This window comes from Ornithodoros turicata, chromosome 7, assembly GCF_037126465.1.
Source record: "Ornithodoros turicata isolate Travis chromosome 7, ASM3712646v1, whole genome shotgun sequence".
Classification (NCBI taxonomy): domain Eukaryota; kingdom Metazoa; phylum Arthropoda; class Arachnida; order Ixodida; family Argasidae; genus Ornithodoros; species Ornithodoros turicata.
In genome coordinates this window covers 52,615,150-52,638,028 of record NC_088207.1, presented here as the reverse complement: position 1 = coordinate 52,638,028, position 22,879 = coordinate 52,615,150, and the positions used below count along the sequence as shown (strand labels likewise).

The following is a 22,879-nucleotide window of genomic DNA, read 5'->3' as shown; positions in this document are numbered from 1 at the left end:
TTTGTGTAAATTATCAATTTAGAGCGCGTATTGTCATGCAAATGCATACTTTTTTTCTCTCGATATGGTCCTGCATGTGGACAACGAAAAACAGCTTTTGATCCTTGTTTGGGACCGATTACGCTGAGTTTATGTTGAATATAAATGCATATCTGCACGTTAGGGCATATTTCGCATAAAAATGCATGAATAGTGCATATTTTGGCGCATTTGCCGTTGGTTAGCCAGGAGAGCCGGAGCACACACACACACACATAAATGGGATGCACTCTTAAAATTGTGTTTCACCACATAGCACGCTCCTAGCCGACTATCATCCCGAGTGACATCGTTCATTCCCCTGATTTGCTAAAAACAGGGTACGTACGCCATTTTTGTGGCATCATCCAATGTGTGTGTGTGAGGCCGACAACGGCAAGCCCTATCACCACCACCACCACCGTGTGTGTGTGCGTGCGCGCGCGCGCACGCTTAAAATGACCTTTACTGCATAGCACGCTCCAAGCCAACCATCATCTCGAATGATATTGTTACAGTCAAACTCCTTTACAACGAAACTCAGGGGACAGCAAAAAAAAATTCGTAGTAAAGGTATTTTCTTTAAAAAGGATGTCTATTATTGGACCTATAGGCTCCAGCGGGACCGCAAAAAAATTTTGCTGTAATGGTATTTTCGTTAAAAAGGTATTCGCTATAAAGGAGTTTGACTGTATCTGCCCTGATTTGTTGAAAACGGGAGGCGTACGCGTTTTTTGTGACACTTATGCTGTTCATAATTGTCACAAAAAAGGCGTGCGCCTCCCGTTAGTGTGTGTACCGTGGGATTGTGTACGTCTCCGGACACTTCAGGATCGGATTTCATTACATGCCACAGGGTGCCACTGTCACAAATCCGTGATTCCGGTGTATTTTGTTAATTTTTCGAACATGGGTTATGCAGCCAAAAGTACGGCAGCCCAGGACTGCAGTTTTATTTTTTTACATAATGCACTTTGTCTAGATGGCGAAATGGCCTTTTTCCTGAGAAAAGCAGTTAGTGTTTATGTCTGGGGATCGAACATTGGGAAGGGCTATGAACCCCTGGCCGTGTGGTCGCGGGTGTCAAGTGACAACACCGAGTGTGCCTGGAATTCCTTCTTCCCGGGACTTAAGGAAAAGTACAGAGCATGTAAAAGAAGGAGTGAACCAGACCAGGAACGAGACCGACAAACGCCAGTCGCGGTTTGGAAACCGGCGCGCATGCGTCAGTTTCAGTCCCCGAGAGGAGACGTCGGCGAGTTCCTTTGTTTGGAGGTTCGTGCAAGAAACAGCAGATACCACAGACCAAACCACGGACCCTCGCCGTCCGACCCGACTCATCACTCGTCGAGACCTGACTCTTCAGGAGTAGCAAGCCAGCCCTGCCTTGGCTAACCCCTCCCACCACAACCCATAACGAACGAACAAACAAACACTGCATCATTCTGACAACGGACACTCGGACCTTCTGTGTAAAACAGCTGAGGCTTTGAAATGACCTGTCATTCCGTACGTAGAGAGAGGCCACTTCTACGTAAATCGTATTTTCTTAATGTGTATTGCTTGTTGTAATTTTTGGCTGTAGTTATTCTCTGTTGTTATTTTTGGAGCATTCATGCCTGCTGTTTCGCTTTAACCTTCCAAGGTTCCTAAGCATTCATAAAACGTTGTCCTCAGAGCTGTTGCCATGAATGCAGAGATGTGATCTTCACAGCATTTCATCTCCGGCAGCCGACCGGATGAACTACCATCCCATCAGTTACGACGCACCCACATGTGTGATATCTCATTTGCGTACGTGTCATGTGTGTGTGCGGGTGTGTATGTCTCATCTTTTTCATTGTCATCCCACTCATGTACTAACCCACATCCACTGAGGTATGGTACCGCAATTGTTGCGGTTAATCACCCATCGTCATTCATGTAGCTGTTGTTGTTGTTGTTGTTGTTGTTAAACGTTGTGTTGGATTGTTGCCGTTGTGCCCCAATGATGATTTATTTATTTTTATTTATTTATTTTATTATTAGAAAGTGCTTGATTGTGATCGTGATGATGATGGTGATGATTGAAAGAAAAAATGGGGATTGTAGCCCTCATCACGAGGGCCGGCTACCCCAGATCACCTAAGGAAAGGAATGCCAGACACGTCCACCCACAAACACTGGAGATGTCGCGAAGCGGGGACGAAAGCCACAGTCAGGGTCATAGCCCGTCTAACAGCTTGTGCCCCGAGTCACTGCTTTGATGATGGCGTCATCGTGCTATAACGATTGTACGGATCGCCCAGGGTCGAACAAAACACGTCGAAGAGAAGCAATCGTGGGTTGGCTACACTCTTAAAAATGAACTTCACCACATAGCACTCTCCTAGCCAACCATCATCCCGAATGACAACGTTCTCGCCCCTGATTTGTTGAAAACGGGAGGAGGAGCCTATTTTGTGCCGTGCATAATGGCACCAAAATAAGCTCCTCCTCCCGTTTTCAGCTAATCAGGGGCGAGAACGTTGTCATTCGGGATGATGGTTGGCTAGGAGCGTGCTATGTGGTGAAATTCATTTTTAAGAGTGTAGGGTGAGGATTTGTCGGTCAGGAATCGCCGGGTGTAGGACGGCGAGTGCGTAAGCCTCGGAGTCTTCGGGACCGAGCGCTTAGCGGAGTAACGCGGTGTATGATCACATCGCGCTCTACATCCTCACATATATTGGGAGTCATCTCAAAATCAAATCATATCCATTCTTTTCTCTCGACAACCACGGATTGTAGAGCCAACGTGACCTATAGGACAATGATTAACGCGTAGTTAAGGACCTCACCGTCGTCAGTCCTGCCGTTGCAACAATCATCGCCTCGCGAGATTGCGCTACTCGTTGCACCACGTTTCGTTGTCAGAGAAAATGTATCAAACTAGTTCGTGCACTTTCGCATTCCTCTCTGTCGCAAATATGGGCAATTAGCCTGAAAACCTGCTCGGCAGAAATATTGAAATAAAACGAGGGTCGTCTACGTGGGTCATTCATTATTGCGGGATCATTAAAAGAACCCAAGAAGAGATTAGTCGCAATAGATGAAGGAGCCTCCTTATTTGAGCAGTATGCTTCCTATAGAAAATGATGACTTAAATGATGGAACGGTCTGATTCTGGGATATGTTCGACGCGCCTTCGACATACTTGATTTTTACACATAGTATACTTTCCAAAGAACGCAAGGCCGTATTGTAAAAGAGCTCCTTCGTGCGTGTATAGGCTATAATGATTGCCTGATCTTACTCGGCGCACAGTTTATTTATCAAGCATGCACTTCTAAGCGAAAGTCTTTTTAAGACGTCGCGTACTTTCAATCGAGCACAGCGAACTGTGCTGCCAGAGATTTAGCACTGGTGACGCTATTCATCTGCAATTGAATGGAAACGCAGAAGGTATGAAGATCAAAGACAAGTTACCGAGAAAAAATTCGAAATAAAAAATAAAAATAAGACGGTAGAGAGCATCTGTTTAATATACAAAACGAGACTTTTGTGCAGTAGACTGTGCTTCTTCAGGTTTGACGTAATGGTCCAAACATCAAGAAAATAGTATATTACAGACATGTCACAAGGCAGAGAGAGAAAGAGAGAACAATAAAAGAAATGGAAGCTGATTGGGCAAGTAGCAAACAAACAGACACACAAGAGTTAGGAAAAAATAAATAAAAGGAAACTAAACAACAAATGACATTCCATCATATCTTGGAATGTCATTTCTGTCATGTCATGTCATTTGTTGTTTAGTTTCCTTTGATTTATTTACTTTTTCCTTACTCCTGTGTGTCTGGATCGTTTGCGACTTGCCAAACCAGCTTCAATTTCTTTTATTGTTCTCTCTCTCTGCCATGTGACATGTCTGTAATATATTTTCTTGATGTTTGGACCATTACTTCAAACCTGAAGAAGTGCCGTCTACCGCACGAAAGTCTTGTTTTGTATATTAAACAGATGCTCTCAGCCGTCTTATTTTTACTTTTATTGCTATTGAATGGCATGGGATACACACCTATTTCCGTTCGTTAATGACACCATCGCTATCGCAATGTATTCAAGTGATTCCATATAAATTCCGACAGAGGGACACTCTCGCAAATTCGAGTCGTTTCCGGTTAGCCGACAACAACTTTCCCGCGGACGCCATGACAGCAAAAAATTAGGGACATAGCAACATCACTCGCAAATGGGGCGTGTTCTATGCTCATGTGCTGATAGAGGGCAGTGCGGGGCAATCAGGTTCGGAGTTTCACCGCTAGAGGGCAGAGAAGGGGGCTGGATGACGTCACAACACCCACCTGTCGTACACAGATCTCGTTGCGATATTCGGAAGGATACCGATTTCGAGCGGTCTCAGTATCCAAGTACGTTCGACCCTTTTTGTCTTTCCTGAAATTCTGAAAATGAGAAAGAGAGGGAAGGGAGCTTGAAATGGCCAGCAAGAAACAATAAGTGGGAATTCAGGAACAGCAGTAAGGGGAAGGGAGGTGAAAAGGGGGAAAGAGAGGTTGGAATGGGGGAGAGAAATAGGGATAAGGTGTCCGCACCCCTTGATTGTATTACGTTGCTTATGTGATCGAGGTATATAGTGTTGTCATGCACTCTTAAAAATGAACTTCACCACATAGCACGCTCCTAGCCAACCATCATCCCGAATGACAACGTTCTCGCCCCTGATTTGTTGAAAACGGGAGGAGGAGCCTATTTTGTGCCATTATGCACGGCACAAAATAGGCTCCTCCTCCCGTTTTCAACAAATCTAGGGCGAGAACGTTGTCATTCGGGGTGATGGTTGGCTAGGAGCGTGCTATGTGGTGAAGTTCATTTTTAAGAATGTGGAGGACGACTACATTTGGCCGAGGGCCGCGTATGAGTCACTATATGATGGGGGAAGGGCATACTGTCAGACTGCACGTGAGTGAATGTGCCGGAATATAGAGGACATGAAGCAATAAAAGAAGTATCGTCAAATCGCGCCTCAACATCGAATCAGTGTTGAGAGAACTAGAAGAACCGAGCTAGAAGAGATAACAGGGCGGTATATTCGGTTCACTGACAAGCGACGCACTGGCTTGACTCAAAATATGAGACACGATTAAAATCCGGCGGTTCAGTACGTATACGGGCATCATCATCAACATATATGAACGAATAGAATCTGGGTTCTATCTTAAACAAAAACGCGCAATGTTTTTGCATCTTAATGAAACTAGCGTAACCTTCAGGGAAAGGTCCCCTGTACCTGATGCACGCATTAGCCTCAGCAGAGATAGGCAACTTTAGAAAAGGGCACCCAAGCGTCCTGGGGCCCTGAAGGAATAAGGGTTCGTCAATGCCCAGAACCCAAACAATGTTTTGCGCAATATGCTGTGACTTCTTTGCGGCCCCAAAGCGCTTTCTCTACCCCCAACTTTTTTTCGTGTTCCAAGGTTATTTTGTCACTGAAGTCAAAGGAATTCTTGGTATGAGTACACGTTCAGCCTGTCCAGTAAGATTGTTTCTCCAGTTTTTAACGTCTACTTTTTAATCATGTTTGTTATGTGACGTAAAGCTTTAGAATATAATAGAATAGAAATAGAAACAAAAAAATGGAAACGTAGGTCGCACTAGTGCGACCAGCTGTTCCATGACGATTGATATGTGAAAGCACTGAATGATTTAAAATATTATTTCGGCGCGTATGTCCTTGACGTAGTTCGCCAGGGCACACAGCGCAGGTTGCTGGTGCTGCTTTGGCCAGCTCCCCAGTACCTTCTCAACACTAAAAGGTCGGTTGTCAAGTTTAGCGAGGGCGTCCTTCAGTGTTCGCCGACTAGAGTCGAATGGTCGGTAGGAGACCAGCACGTGCTCCGTGTTCTCCGCAGTTCCGCAAATTAAACAGTTCGGCGATCCAACGACACCTATCTTATGAAGGAATGCTGCTGCGAACGGGACGTTGAGTCGCAGGAGATGGATGACGGACTCTAACGGTCTTGGCATCTTTGATGGGAGGCAGTCGGTGCAGTTGGGGGTCGATCCGCGCGAGGAACGAGTGATTCAAGACGTCGTCTGTCCACATGGTTCTACAGAGGCGATTACGCAAGGAGGCGAGCAAATACTTTGCATCAGATTGCGTGAAGCAGATTTTATGAGTGGTTCTTTTATGGTGAGCACTCCGAGCAGCCTGGTGCGCCTTGCCATTTCCACTGATACGGCAGTGCCGTGGGATCCACTGGATGACGGTGTTGTGACCCTTTGTTTCTGCAGAGTTGTATGCAGCGATAACACTGTAGACGACAGGCGCAAGTGAGGATATCGCCGAACCTCGCATTGTTCTTTGACACCAGATTTTGAGTCAGTGAAAATAACTCATGAAGTCGGGGGTTTCTTTTGACGCTAATATGTAGGAGAGCTTCCTCGATGGCGTAGATCTCTGCCGCAGTTGAGGACGTCCTGTGAGACAAAGAGACCGCACCGTGCTCTCCCGAGGACGGAATGACGAAAGCGCATGTTGACGACTGTTGTGATGTGGACGCATCTGTAAATATCTGCTGGAGGTCAGGAGTACTGAGCAACCACATCCCGTGCGAGCCGTATTACAACAGGCCCTGGAGTGTCCTTCTTTGACTTGAGGCTTGGCACCTCTGGTGACGCTGTAGGTATAGTTTCAGCGTCCAGAAGGGAATGAGAGCTGTAGGCAGAGGCTTGAACCGAGGTATTTCGTGGAAGTAGGGCGCCAGAGTTTGGTGAATGCTCGATCTTGTTCGCGTACGGATCCGGCGGGCCAACGGGTGCTTGACATGTCGAGACACCAAACGTGTATAATGCTTGAGGGATTCGGTCACTCGCATGGCTCTCTGGCTTCAGCAATAGCTGCGCGATTGGTGGCACGTTGTAGGGAAGTCTCCGATGTTGGACATACGGCATGAAGGACGGGTACGTGGTATGCAGTGGTATGCAAGAGAGGAATGAAGACCAAACATGGAGTGGCATGTCGTGCCCCATCGGCACCCCGAAAGGTACCTTAAAACGTCGGTACGTGAAGCTTTGTGTGCACGCCGCTAATACAAAGAGCGGTGGTAACGGGAAGGCCTCACGAAAAACAATACCTGGTGTTAGCTCTACACTCTTAGAAAAAAGGGTGCAGCAGTTACAGCTTTTAAGAGGTAATAGTTGTCGCATATGTTGTGCCTAAAATGTTGCAAAGTTCTACCTGCTATACCTCACTCTCAAAACAGAACTTCACCGCATAGCACGTTATCCGCCAACCATTGCCACGAATGATAGGGCTGCCGCTTTTGATTGGGTGAGCGAGGGGGGCGTACGCCTTTTTTGTAGCAATTTGGATATATGATAATTGCTTTTACCACCCTTTATCAGATGCTATGTTGACCTAGGTGGTAACTATAAAAGTGACAATCTTTTCACACTTTTTTTTTCTTACAGTGTATTAAGCTGTACGAACTGCACCATCTTCTCATACTTTCAAAATCCTAAATGCCTCAGCATCTGGTCTTCTCCTACACTGCATTCAGCCGACTGCATTAGGTAATCACCGTTGGAATTGTTCCTTATCATCACTCTCACCATGAGCTTTGATTCACGTTGTACCGCCTTATTTGCCGTGTTTACACGAATGACATCGTTTGACCGTTTACGCCTAGCTCTTAGCGAACAACCATCCCGAAGGACATGGTTCTGCCCACTGATCGGTTAAAACCGGTAGGAGTACGCCTTTTTTTGTGACACTTATGCAGTCATGTTAACTGTCTCAAAAAGGCGTACGCCTATCACTTTCCACAAAATAGGAGTGATATCTGTATCATTCTGTGCAATGATTGGCCTTCATCGTGCTATGCGGTGAAGGTTTGTTTAAGAGCAACAATGGCAGGCTACACTCTAAAAACAGAGCTTCACCGCATAGCACGTCCAGCGCCAACCATTAATGATAATAATAATAATAATAATAATATTTATTTCATCACACAAGTGATTGGGAGCAGAGGCTAAAAAGTAGCGAGAGACTTGACCATTCCCACGAATGATAGGGTTATCGCTAGGGTTATCGCTATCGATGAAGTTCAGTTCTTCAACACCCTCCCCCCTTTGTTTTCAGAACGTTATTTGTTGAAAATGGGAGGCGTGCGCCTCTTTGTGACAGCTATGCTCTCAAAACAGAACTTTACCGCATAGCACGTAGAGCCCTGGACCGGCAATCCAGAAGATGTAGGTTCGAGTCCTACAGCTGGCTAACCTTTTCAGTGACTTTCATCTTTCATTGATAACGGTATCATTCTGTGCAATGACTGACCTTCAGCGAGTTATGTGGTGAAGTCCCCTCTTTGGAATATATTGGCAGTAAGGTCCCAACGCACCGTCCGAGCACGACGCCACTATTCTCCCTTCTTCGACCAACACAAGTAAAACATTCACTCGTAAGAATGAACTTCACCGTACAGCACGCTCCTAGCCAACCATAATCTCGAATGATATCGTTATATCCCTTTATTTGTTGAAAACGGGAGGCGTACGCCTTGTTTGTGACACTTATGCTGTTCGTACACTGTTAAAACAGAACTTTACCACATAGCACGCTCATAGCCAACCATCATTCCGAATGATATCACTCTGTGTATTGATTTGTTGAAAATGGGAGGAAGCGCCTATATGGGAGACATTATCTTGTCCCAGATAGGCGCCTCCCTCCTGTTTTGAACAAATCAGGACACAGAATGATATTATTCGGAATGATGGCTGGTTCGGAGCGTGCTATGCGGTGAAGTTCATTTCTAAGAGTGTAGTTCTCAGAAAACAACAACAACAACAACAACGTCACGGAACAAACAAACATTAGGCCTAATCCGCGAAAACAAGCGATCATCCTTCGGCGGAGCACCCGTAAAAGAAACCTCCCTTCGATATCTCCTGCTCTAGGGAAAGCGCACAAAGGCAAAGAAGAGACATGCCGAGGGAGAAAAAGAAGAAGAAGAAGAAAAATTGGACGCTCAGTACCCGAACAAGTCGCACGTATTGGGAATAGGAGGGAAACCTCGTCGTCAGACCCGAGCGCTATCGAGCGTTCCCTGCAGAGGCTGCTATTCCTGTGCGAATCGAAGAGGCCTTCCTCCACTTCGAGGCTGCTGTGAAGCGTGCGTGCCTCGAAGCCCGTATAATGAAACGTCGCTGCGAACCCGGGCTCGGAATTATACTACAGGGTTATAGTCTCGCAAACGCTACACATTTCGATCGCGTCGTAAAAAATAGAAGAAGTGGGGGTTTAGCCTATATACCCCAAAACTTTGAAGATTGATAGTCATTTGTCTCAAGTTTTATTGCATTTTTTTTTGTAAGCACTATGGTCATGCAGAAAGAAAATTAAAAATCGAGCAAAAACTCGCCCCATGCATTTTCAATGGCCGCAATCTCACGCAAACACCGCCATTTTTCCTTGTGTCTGCTTCACATTCATACATCACCTCACACAGGGGGCGCTGCCTACAACGATGTGACATGGCGATTCTGCTCATGATTCTGACGTCATGCACTATAGTCCTCTTCTTCTGTATGTTGGAGCCACCTGTGTGCAGTGCAATGGAAAATGAGGCGCACACAGGAGAAAATGGCGGCCTTTGAGCGAGATAGGCCATGGAAAATGCACTGAGTGATATCTTGCTTGATTTTTAATTTTTCTTCTACAGGACCATAGCGCTCACAAAAAATTCCAACAAAACTTAAGACAAATGGCTACCAGTCTGCGAAGTTTGGGGTAGGCTAAACCCAGTCTTCTATTTTTACGATCCAGTCGAAATGTGTGAACTTTTGATACACTAACCCCGTAGAATCTCCACATATACACCGCCCCTATAGAAAAGACGATTGTATGCACATATACTATTCTCACTGCGGAGGATATTTGGAAGAATTTATGTGCACGTGTCCCACCTAACGTGCCCGAAGATTTAAAAAAAAAGAAAGAAAGATGGAGCGGTCTACGCGAATGAATGTTGATGAACTAGTCGTGTATCGTTGTCGCCAGTGTTTCTGGTTGTGCTTAATTAATTAATTAATTAGGCGAGACTAGTTAGCTATCTTGTAAAATGTTTGTGTAAGGGCGGAGGTGTCAAATGGAATGTTGTAGAGCGCCTTGAGAAGCCACCCGGCCGAGCTGTTTCCGACAAGATACGCTTCGGTGTGGTTCGTTTTCTCTTCGGCCTAAGAGAAAGCGAAACCAAAGACCAACCATTGCATAGAATGATACCGTTATCACTCCTGATTTGTGGAAAACGCGAGGAGTTAGCATTTTTTTGTGACGATGAAAATAAATGCATAGGTGTCATCAAAAGGCGTACTCCTCCCACACTCTAAAAGCAGAACTTCACCGCATAGCACGCTGTGCGCCAACCATTGCGAAGAATGATAGGGTTATCGCTTCTGATTCGAAGTGAGACGGGGGCGTACGCCTTTTTGTGACAATTTTTATATATCTAAATTGTCACAACAAGCGTACGCCCCCCTCTCTCTTCGAATCAGAAACGATAACCATATCATTCGAGGCAATGGTTGGCGTACAGCGTGCTATGCGGTGAAGTTCTGTTTTTAGAGTGCATTTTCAACAAGCCGGAAGGGAGAAAGATACAATTTTCAATGGCGGTTGGTTCCGAGCGTGCTATGCGGCGAAGTAATCTTCTTAGTGCTGAGCGTGGCCGACTACGGCAAACAGTTTCATCACCACCACCACCACCACTACCAACACCATCTCTTCTTAGAGTGCAGGCGATCACTCCGACAGATCCACCACAGCTGACGTAACAAGTGTGGCGGAACGAAAGCAGTCGAGTGCCGGTTCATGCTTCCGTTTTAACGTTACGTTTTACCTCAAGTTTTGCGTAGCCATTTTGCTTTCCCCGTGCCAGTTCACTTGACGTACTGGAGGTGAGTACTTTTAGTGGGAGATGTTGTGGTGTCGCGTCCCCCTTACCCCAGGGGCTGGCCAGCTCAGTCATTATCCCATTCCAAAACTGACTTTATTCTCTCGTGCATTCGACCCGAGCCCAAATCCTTTCTCCTTACATCTACAGAGCTATCAGAGCATGCATTCTAAGCGTTACTTGGGATAGATATGTAACACCGTTACTTGAACTAATGTGAAGCTCCAATCTAATTACAGTAATTGTCATTGACTCGTAGCTATTCGATACTGTCCAGACGGTAGTTAAGAGCAAAAAAGGATTGCTTATGTGCTACTAGCAAGCATTCGTGCTCCGTTGTGACGCACAACACGATGTGATTTCTAGCCAGGAAAAAAAAGCAGAAGAAGAAAAACACGACGCGAAATGACAATCAAAAGCACTCACACACAAGGGACATTCCTGGGGAGCGGAAACAAAAGAGGCAGGAAAAGCAATCGTCATATTGATTGAAACGCCGCCACACTCCTCTGATCAATAGGAAGAATTGACGTCTTTTCCGTGTTAGAGCGAGAGCGAGCGGGCACAACCATCTGTTTGCAGCAAATTTGTTCTCACTCAGTACATAGGGGGCCGGTAACTGCACGCTGCGTATACGCTTTGAGTTGCATTGTAGAATTTAGCCGGGGAACCCTGCTGTACAAACTCTGTTTTTAGGAGGAGGGCTGAATATTCTGGAGGACTATATTCCCCCCCCCCCCCCCCATCGCCAACAAGCTGGTGAAACGTTTCAGTACTGTGACGGTGTTTCTTGATGCACTTTCTGTTTTACAAATCGATGCGACCTTTCTCAGTGGCCCACACTGATGGGGACTAGCCACACGGCAAACTTGACATGGCATCGTTTCTCCATGACATCGTTCTCTCCCCTGATTTGTTGAAAACAGGTGACGTACGCCCTTTCTGTTACAATTATGTTCGGCATGATTGTCACAAAAAAGGCGTACGCCTCCTGCTTTCAACAAATCAGGAGCGAGAACGATGCCAATCGAGATGATGGTTGACTAGGGGGTGAAGTAAATGTCACTCCGTTTAATGCATTAAGTCTGGCGTGTGGCTACACTCTTAAAAATGAACTTCACCGCATAGCACGCTCCTAGCCAACCATCATCTCGAATGATATCCTTATCTGCCCTGATTTGTTGAAAACGAGAGGCGTACGCCTTTTTGTGACACTTATGCTGTTCATAGTTGTCACAGAAAAGGCGTACGCCCCCCGTTTTCAACAAACCAGGGCAGAGAACGATATCATTCGAGACGATGGTTGGCTAGGAATGCGCTATGCGGTGAAGTTCATTTTTAAGAGTGTAGGGTATTATAGTATTAACACATTCAAAATGGAAGCTGGAAAGGCGTAAGCAGGGTGGCTACAAGCGCAAATTAATACTAAAAAAAGAAAGGAGTAATTTTAGTTCGTTTGGGGGCTAGATGCCATTGCCACAACAATCAGTACCCTTCGCGGTTTGAATGCACGGCAGTTTAGGGACTATTTTCAGTAATGGGGAGTAAATAATTGTCCGCGCATAATCTCTGCATAAGCTCATGCGAATTCATGAGCCCGGCACAACGTTTCGAGGGCTGGTTAATGACGCTATACCCTCTTAAAAATGAACTTCACCGCATAGCACGCTCCTAGCCACATCATCTCGAATGATATCGTTATCTGCCTGATTTGTTGAAAACCGGAGGGGTACGCCTCTTTGTAACACTTGCGCTGTTCATAATTGTCATAAGAAAAAGGCGTTTGCCTCCCGTCTTCAAGAAATCATGGCAGATAACGATATCATTCGAGATGATGGTTGGCTACACTCTTAAAAATGAACTTCACCACATAGCACGCTCCTAGCCAACCATCACCCCGAATGACAACGTTCTCGCCCTAGATTTGCTGAAAACTGGAGGAGCCGCCTATTTTGTGCCATTATGCACGGCACAAAATAGGCTCCTCCTCCCGTTTTCAACAAATCAGGGGCGAGAACGTTGTCATTTGGGATGGTGGTTGGCTAGGAGCGTGCTATGTGGTGAAGTTCATTTTTAAGAGTGTAGGAGCGTGGTACGCGGTGAGGTTCATTTCTAAGAGTGTAGTATACACTTTGAGAACAGAACTCCACTGCATAGCACGTTATGCGCCAACGCCAACCACTGCCACGAATGATAGGGTTATAGCTTCTAATTTGAAGAGACAGAGAGAGGGGGGCGTACGCTTTTGTGTATCAATTAACGTATATCCAAATTGCTACAAAAGGGCGTACGCCCCCTCGCTCTTCGAATCAGAAGCGGTAACCCTATCAGTCGTTGCAACGGTTAGCGGGCAATGTGCTATGCGGTGAAGTTCTGTTCTGAGAGTGTAGCGTCTGTTTCCAGGCTTGCCGTAAAAGTTTGTTAACTAGGACAAAGAAAATTAGCCGCATTTTCCGCGTTGCTCGGCACTATTTTAAACTTTTTCATCCTTCGAAACAGTCCGGAACATTTAACCTAAGCTAACCCAACCCAACCTAACCTAACCCCCCCCCCCACCCACACACACATTTTCTTCTACACTCTAAAAACAGAGGTGGTGGTGGTGAAAGGGCTCGCCATTGTCGGCCTCACAGAGGTGGGCAACGTCACGACTGACGCCCTGGTGGAATGTGCGTCCTGGGCCGACTTCTAAGGGAACTGTGTTGACATATGTCTGAAAGCGTCTGAGGAAAACCCAGGAAAACCCCCAGACAGCACAGCCGGCACCGGGATTCGAACCCTGGTACCTCCCAGTCTCAACGTGACGGTCCCAATCCCAGTCCCTGTCGATAAAAACAGAACTTTACCACATAGCACGCTCTGCGCCAACCATGGCCACGAATGATAGGGTTATCCGCTTTTGATTACGAGAGGGAGGCATACTCGCTTTTGCGTGAATTATCACATATCCAAGTTGACACAAAAAGACGTACACCTCCATCTCTCTTCGAATCAGAAGCGATGACCATTCGTGGCAATGGTGGCGCGGAGCGTGCTATGCGGTGAAGGTTTGTTTTTAGAGTGTATGTTCTTTCCTCAGCAGAAGTCGCAAAAGTGAAACAATTTGAGACACGTTGCTAAGAGAAGGCAAGTACGGGCTTCTCGTCCACGTTTAGTGCAGACAATTATCGTTAGTCGTATATACGCTTTGATCATTTCCCCCCCATTTATTAGATTTCAAGCCTATGCAACCTTGATGAAAACATGACTGGTACGTCTTCCTACTTGCGTAATTCTACATGCACTATATAATAGGATTCGCAGACGAACAAAACCAAGTCAGCAGACGACACTCTCGAACCGAAACAACGCCCTCTCTTGCCGATGTGCGTCCGTAATGACAAGTTGCGGGCATAGACCAACCCTTGTTTTCTGTGTTTTCACCGCCATCACAGCCATTCTTTTTTTTTTTTCTTTTCGGCGAACGACCATCCCCTGGCATTAGTGGAGTTATTGAATAATGAAATAGCCGCGATGCTATTCGTGTGGCGGAAAAACAAGCGACCACTTCGTGCACACCACACCCTCTAGCGGACAAAGACGGACGACACGCAAAAACAAAGAAGTCTGTGGTATGTTCGAACAAAAGAAAAAGAAAAGAAAAGTAAAGATGGCGGTGTCTATGGAGGGCTCGCTATCGAAAGAGACATATCGCCACGTTGTTGTTATTGTTCTATCTTTTTTTTTTTTGCAGAAAAAATGTACGTGTGATAGAGGTATCCCGGTGTTTTTCGTCTCGATAAAGGGGTTGTTTGTTACAGATGCAACGCGACTGTGAAGCGGGCAGGTGCCCGGGTGGAGTGCGTTGTAAATGTCTTGGAATTCCTGCGGCCGACCTTCGTGCGCAGCAAATCGAGGACAAGGTAGGTTGACGGGTTCCTCTGACGTCACATCGGCATGCTCTGAGGACACTATAGAGCAAGCAGGGTTGTTTGGATTTAATCCTGTGGATTTCTTTTTTTGGATTTTATCCACACAATTTAATTCGGATTTTTTAAATATTTTGTGCAGATGCGATGTGAAAGACAATCTTAATTCAACGTCATGCAGAAAATTCCCGCTTTATTTTATTGTAGTGTTGGTTGTTTACAAAAGCCCAGGTACACGCAACATTAACTTCAAACTTTTTTAACTTTGTAACTTTTTAGCTTGACTTTTTCAACTTTTCAGATTTAACTTTTTTTTTTTTCCGTTTGCTTCTACTTCTGCCCATTTAGGGAGAGGCTTTCTTCTGCTTCCTGGAGGCATTGTAACTGAAGTACGACAGCTAAACCAGGCGTGTAGCGTCTACACCCTTCACCCTCCTAACCCAACACTACCCCCTCTTCACCCCCTCCCCTTCACCCATGCATTCATGGGACCCTACCTTTCGGAAAACAATGGAAACTCATTCAGTGTTACTGGGACAGGCAGTTTCATAAACGGAAACTATGAGATGTCACAGCACAGCAAGATTTGAACAGCAAAACACATTTGTTTTTACTCTGTGTCACCATTTCTAGGCTTGTCTATATTCTCCAAAAATATCCAAAAATATCCGGGTTTTGTCCTAAAAAGTCCGATGGAGAGACTGATCTTTTTAAAAATATCCGGATTTTTTTCAACCCTGAGAGCAAGCATCAGGCATGTCTGGTATTACACGAGCGTGTTCTGGCGACGTCAGACGACACATCTGGCTTTTTTGCTGTTACACCAGGAATCTTGATGTTTAGATCAGACTGTTCTTATGTTTAGTTGTACGGGCGTATTTAGTGTTTCTGTTTAGTTTCGGGGTTATGGAACATAGTTTAGATACGCATTATGGATACTGGGCTCGCCGTCAATAATTATGCGATGTACAAAGGCGTATGCTATAAGTCACAATTAACCCAATATTGCGATGTTGCACGCATAATACATTTATGCGTGGAAGTTTTTTTGTAGGATGACAGCGCGTTGCCATCTCCAGTTACTGAGATACGTGAATTGTGATTACTTGTGCGAGGTTTCTCGAAAGGTGCCTTAGTAATACATTGTCACAGAGTGCAACTTTAGAATACTCTCCCGTTTGACCCGATACGCGTAGCTATCCATTTTCTTCGCTCCTCTCTGTAATCACTTCGTGCTGTACGGAACATCAAGGAAACAGCAGCGTCAGCCAGAATTTAACGAGCAACCGATTAGTGAGCAACTTCACCAAGAACACCAACAACCTGTTTCACCTGTCTCGAACTACATACCTATTACTTGCGAAAGGGTCAAAGAAAACACGTGACAGTCTGTATATACATGTATATATAAAAGGAAACCAGCCTTTTCCTGCAGAGGCAAGCAGTTACTAATGAATGTTGACTCGCGGCCCAATATCGGAGGGAAAGGAGGAGGGTGAAAGAAAGGGAAAGGGAAGGGAGATTCGTCCAAGTGCAGCCGTTTCTTCGGTCGCGCCGCCGCGATCATCGATCGAGAGCGCAGTCTAGCTTGTAGTAAACAGCGACGGTATAACGCTAAGCAAGGCTGTCCCTTCTCGCCACGCCTGCACGAATGCTCAAAAAAAATGAATCCATCCTGCAAGGACACAATTAGGCTTCCCTGCAAACGATTCTCCCCGGTATTACCTGTCGTACCCGAAAGATCTGAAATCGGGTAGCTACAACACTTCTGCTTAATCATCTGTCGCGATTTTGATGGTTATTTTTACCTACACATTTAAAATTGAACTTCACCGCATAGCGCGCTTCTAGCCAACCGCCATTCCGAATGATATCGTTCTGTCTCCTGATTTGTCGAAAGCAGGAGGAGGCGCCTAAGTTGGACGTGCATAATGTGTGCAAGATAAGCGCCTCCTCCGATTATCAACGAATCCGGAGACAGAATGATACCATACGGAATGGCGGTTGGCTAGAAGCGTGCTATGCGGTGAAGTCGTGTTCTAACAGTGTATAGCCAAGCGCACTATCACGAATGACACCTTTTTTGTAACACTTACGCAGCTATGTTAGTTGTCACAAAAAGGCGTACGCCCCGCGCTGTCCACAACACACACACACACACGCATAAATGGGATGATGATGTGGTGGGTTATTATCCCCCGTTATGGCGGTACACTGCCCCATTGCGCTTGTGGAAGGAGTGATACGCTCTAAAAACTGAACTTCACCGCATAGCACGCTCTGCGCCAACCATTGCCACTAAAGATAGGGTTATCGCTTCTGATGCCGACTCGCCCTCCGAAAGAAAATTTTTGTGTCAGTTTGTATACATGATAACTGACACAAAAGGCGTACGCCCCCTACAGTACGTACGCCCCCGTTGTTCGTATCAAACAAAGATTCAATATGCAGGCTCGTATTCAATGCACCGAATATTACAAAACCTCTCATCAACATGTCCAGTTCGTGGACTAAAACAAACGCCAGAACTGGCTGGCATTTTGAGACACGCCAAGGAAGGCACGAACTTCTCTCAAGCCAGCAAACACTTGCAAATCGTTCGCTGGTTTACGCAGCTCCCGTTACCACAGTGTGTGTGTATGTATCTGCCCACGCACCGGCCCCTTTGATTCCGAACTCCATCCAGCAGTTTGCTCACATCTATGCCTTTTTTTGTCAACACGCGTAGTAGCGCATAAAAAGACGGATCAGAGGAAAGTGCTCTCACGCTAACTCGCTGCCCCAACACGTGGTTGCCGCCGCTAATCCACAAAGCCTCGCTTGCCCTTTTCCCACCTGAACACGGTCGAACGTTCCAGAAATAGATCTACAAGTGTCTGGCACCAATCGCGTCAAGCCATGGCGCTGACGTCCCCGCGATGTGGCTATGCTCTGCCACTCGCCACTGATCAGTAAAAAGTGTGAAGATGGCTGCAGTCAAGGCCAGAATGGCAAAACAACAAAAGCAACAACGACAACAACAACAACAACAACAATAATAATAATAACTCATAGCCACAGTTGCTTCGCGGCGCTAACATTGAATAAAAAATAAAAACAACAACAGCACTGATGCTTCTCTTGGTTTATTCAGTTGCAAGCTTCGGTGTAGCATGCTATACACTCCCTCGGGTTCAAAAAAGAAAGAAAGAAAATCACATTTGCTTGTACCGGATGAAGTGTAATCTGCTACACGAAACATTGTATCTGAATAAACCGAGTGAAAATTCAGCGTTGTCGTAATATTATTATTATTACTGACTGCAAAGTTGTAACGCGCCATTGAAAAGCCTGAGAACGCAAAAAACATGGCCACGTGATAGGAAGGACGACGACGACGACGACGACCACGTTCCGAAGAAGTGTCGGTATTACAGGCTTCAGTTTTGGGAGTTCACGAATGTCACGATTATAAAGCTGAAACTGGAGTTGGAATGGAATTTAGTGTGAGAACGTGAGAGATAAGGGCACATTAAAATTTCATTAACATTGCGGCACAGTGGCTGTGAGCCCGAGAATACCTATCATTCTTGTCACAGCAGGGCATTCCCGCGGTTAAGTCCCTGTTACCTTAATAGGAAGGAGTACCCTGGTCACAGACCACTTCTACGAACACAAAAGAGGTGTAGGCAAAGGGAATCGTTAAAAAGAAAATTACTCTGATGTCATTAAAGGTGGCGTCTTTTATTCACTCGGTGCAAATGAGTGGCGATATTTCAACTTGCCGAAAGGCTTTTCCAGCTGTTTCGCCATATAAAACCATCAACTAATAGAATGTGCCCCAGTTTATTATGCTTATTCCACAACAATACAATGCCCAAAGTATCAACAGTGTTAGGTAAGTGATCCTAAGCTATTAAAAAAAACAAGGTGCCGTTATACTCATAAAAATGATGTGAAACCATTACGATGTCACTGGAGGCACGATGCAACAATGGGCAGAAAAAGGAACGAAAAGAAGCGAAGCGAAGCCCTTCGTTCTAGTCGGACAGTGTGAAAGTCTGTCCCTTAAGGGCCATCCAGGGGCCCTTATCCAGGGGCCCCAAATTGAAATCGAGTCGTGGGCCGTATTGACCTTAGACCACATCATGGAGGGCCACACAGAAAAGAAATGGCGGTAATCACCATTGAAGAACCCGATAAACAAAAAATATACACAAAAAACAAGAGCGATATATAGTTCTTGTGAAGCCGGACGGTGTGTGCAGAACTGATGACTGGAAACCTCCACTTGATACACCAAGAGAAATAAATAAGCTGCCTTTCAAGAACGACAACAGATAAATTGATGATAATGAATGGGGTAATTAGCTGTCTTTCAGATCGGGTACTGAAAATATGAAAAAACGATTCGAGAAAAACACGTAGTCCTTCGCAAACGATTATGACAGTATTCAGGAGCACTGAGATCATCTCGTATTTATACACTCTATCGTCGCCTTTGCTTACAGTTTCAAGTTGGAAAAAGAAATGGAAAAATCGGAGAGAAAGGACTAGCTGTCATTAATGACAATGCATGGCTTCGGGTTTGTTACTTTATTATCGCTCCTAAAAATTAAAATACGATGGCCTTTGTACATAGCCGTTCTGTCTCTATTTTTCTGTGTGTGTGTTTGTGTCCTGTTTTGACTTAGTGTGATAATTTAGGTGAGCCCATCTTAACCCTTGCACTAGTTACGGTGATAGTTTACCAAAGTGTACGCGAAGACCAGGTTGCTGTGTCCGTAACTTGCTGAGGTTCATGGGCCGCAAGAAGTACTCACACGCGGAAATTCTGCTTAACATGGACAGGGGCAGGGGTACGCCGGGCAAGGCCTGAAAATAATATGGTTTTATTCCAATTTTTTATTAGGTTTTTTGAGAGGGTAGCTTCCTTCTCTTTAGTGGCCAATAGCTCGCGGACCACGGAATAGGTCCCTGAGCTTGTTGACGTTTTCTTTCTTTTATTTTTTGCATTCTTACAAATCTTGAATTGCCCACGGAGCTAAAGCCTTATAATCTCGAGACACAAAACACAGCAGTACGTCGACATTCACCGGTGACATTGGAGGCGAAAAAAAGAAAAAGAAAGAAAACAAGAACAAAAGGCCAGCCGGGCTCCCATTTTATCGTGCGCTTTTCTCCTCTCTAGGATTAAGGAGGAAGGTGCAGAGCTCCGTATCGATCCCCGTTTGGCTCGTGACGTCATATCCCAGCGGAAGGCAGTTCTGTCGAGTGACGGCTGTCTCTTCAAGGTGTGTGCGGAAGAGAAGAGGCAGGCAGTCATGACACTCGGCTATGCCCGGGCACAACATGAAGGACTCTAGCGAGGACGTATAAAGTGGACGTCAAATAACCGCTTTTGCATTTACGCTTTTCGTCTGCATTTACGTTTGCTCGCCAATTTTGAAAGGGTGCAAGTGTTAGTGATAATAATAAAGGACCGCTCTAGCTCATCCAGAATTGGTGCTTGTACATACGTGTATGTGGTTGAAAAGTTTACCTCCTGTAAAGCGTGCTTTGCCTGCACAGCAAGCAAGTGTCGTTGGAAAGCGCACTCCACGACCTCTTTATTGGGCTTGAAGTGGCGCCCGATGTTATTGGCTTCTAGGATGTGAATTTTTTTTCAAAGGAACGTGCATTTTGAAAGTATAATAGACGCACAGGACTCATTAGTTAAAATAACAACAACAACAAGTACGTGAACGACGTTGGAATGAGGTGATTCACCGCAACAATTGCGGTACCTTATCAGTTAAGAGAAGAGATGAGGGGACGTATACAGAATAAAGTGTGACATTGATAAAGAGGAAAGCGCAAGAAATGATGACAACAACTTTATTTAAATGATGGTGAGTGGAGCGTCTCATCGCCAGGGGCGATAGGCTGGCGGTAAAGTGGTGAAATCGCAAGAAACGAGATATGCATTAGCGAGGCAAACTATGACAAATTAGAGGCGAAAAGTAAGTGCCTGCTTACGAGATCCAACATGAACGAGCTCGGAATTAAAGTGCCTTATTTTGTGGATTAAACGGATCTGTGTCACGTAATATTATGGTTAAGAGTTTTCTTCACATCGGCAGGCGCTTCATGCACTTAGACGTAATAAACGCACTTTGCGGCACTGTTGGTGTGCTTTTACGCGTCGTGAAATAAACGCTTCTTCTTCGCCAACAAACTTCAGCGCATGCAAGAACTTCGGAAGTTGTATAAACGATCGCAGAAGATGTTATAATCACCTGTACTACGTAAGTGGTAGTTTTCACGCTGCAGCTACACCCTGGGGAAGTCCTCCTGCATATGCAGCAATAGAGTAGTGAGCTGGTACTGTTATATCGTTTTTTTTTGTTTTTTTGCGAATTCAAATAGAATGCTTTCACACTGTGCGGATAAAACGTCTATACAACAGCGCGCCTCAGCCGTCAGTATCGTCCGATGTCCCCCAGAGTGCTAAGTGAACATAAAATGGCGTGCCGATGTGCGTCATTCGTTGTGTTGTTGTGCAGTTAACTGATATTAATAGATGACATGAGACCATCACTGTTAAAACAGAACTTCACAGCATAGCACGCTCCAAGCGAACCGTGTTGTCAAATGACATCGCTCGCTTACCTGATTCGTTGAAAACGGGAGGCGTGCGCCTTTTTGTGACACTTATGCAGTTATGATAATTGTTAGAAAAATATGTACGCCCGGTGCTTTCTACGAATCACGCATGATAACGGTATCATTCTTTATCATTCTGCGAAGTTCAAGTTTTTAAGAGTGATGGATGACATAACGTTTAAAGTTTGCAGTAATTAACAATATAGCGGTTAGAGGGCCTTGTCAAGCCTCTGCCTTTTTTGCCCTGCTTTACACCTCACACTTGGAAGTGTTATCTTATCTTATCTAACATTCGTAAACAGTTCGTGTGCTTAAAAGCGTTTGTTACCCAACGTTTCCATCGTGTTGATTTTCTCACAAATGCAATCATTGCGGATGTGCTTATATATATATACTCAATATTCGCGCGGATATACGGGTGCACCTATTTCAAGCGGTGCTGTTACGGGGTTTAGAAGCGCGTATGCGTATAATGCTAATTTTGGCCGCGCTCACCTCAAAATATAATTCACACACACACACGTGCGAAACATTAGAAAGAAATATCTATTCTCGTTATATACGTAATATACGCCTTTAGTTTTAGCCGCTTTCATAAGACGCACGTAGTCACTCGCAGATACTGCAGCCGTCTATCTTGAGGTATGACGTCAAAATATGTCTGCGCAACACGGAAACAGCGAAGGCCGCGTCAGGAATGTCGCACTGCTCATGCGATGTCTGTGTCAATAAGTGCCCTACGAAGGATGAGGAGGAAGGGATATAAAAAGGCTGCTCCTATCCTTTTATTGACAGGCACTGCAACGGACGATTGCGCTTCGTACGCTTTGGCAGGTTTCGAGCGTTAAGTGTGTGCCTCAAGAGGGTACAAGCACACTTTTATATCTCGCGCCGATAGCAACAAATTTGCTCAGGATTTGGCTCGTTTTTCGCTGCTTCTTGACAACACTGCCCCATTATGCTGTACTGCGGCATAGCGGGGAAATAAAGTGAAATGAAAATGAAATAAATTCAACATCATCTCTCTCTCTCTCTCTAACTCTACAATTGAAACAGAAAGTTCAATCCACCAGCTCCTTTCCACCAAGACTTTCCAGAATATCGGCACAGTTCCCACTGAAGTCGGCCCAGGACGCATACTAACTCCCCTGTGCCCCACTCCTTCCTGCTGTCCTCTCTCCATGTGTCCATGTCTCTACGCCGCTCATAGCCGCAGCTGCTTCGCAGCGCTAACACGGAATCAAAAGAAAAAGAAGAAAGGGCCAATCCCAATGCCACGAAAAAAAAAAAAAAGACAAAAACCGATTTCCATTCCATGGTGGGCGACCCTGTCATGGAGTCTATCATGGAGTTTACGCACCAGCTAGCTTGCATCTACGCCATCTTGTGTACAGGATTTCC

At 45.4% G+C, this 22,879-nt stretch overlaps 1 protein-coding gene across 8 annotated transcripts in view; it reads right to left on the bottom strand.

The window, feature by feature from the left end:
- LOC135401529 (cGMP-inhibited 3',5'-cyclic phosphodiesterase 3A-like) overlaps window positions 1-22,879 on the bottom strand; it is a 282,793-nt gene that overhangs the window by 91,527 nt on the left and 168,387 nt on the right. The window contains exon 2 of one of the 8 annotated variants that reach the window (XM_064633988.1): window positions 4,338-4,436. The exons of the other annotated variants lie outside the window; for them this stretch is intronic. Coding sequence (XP_064490058.1) covers window positions 4,338-4,436 — 99 coding nt within the window. The remainder of the gene's footprint in view (window positions 1-4,337; window positions 4,437-22,879) is intronic. 8 annotated transcript variants of the gene reach the window in all.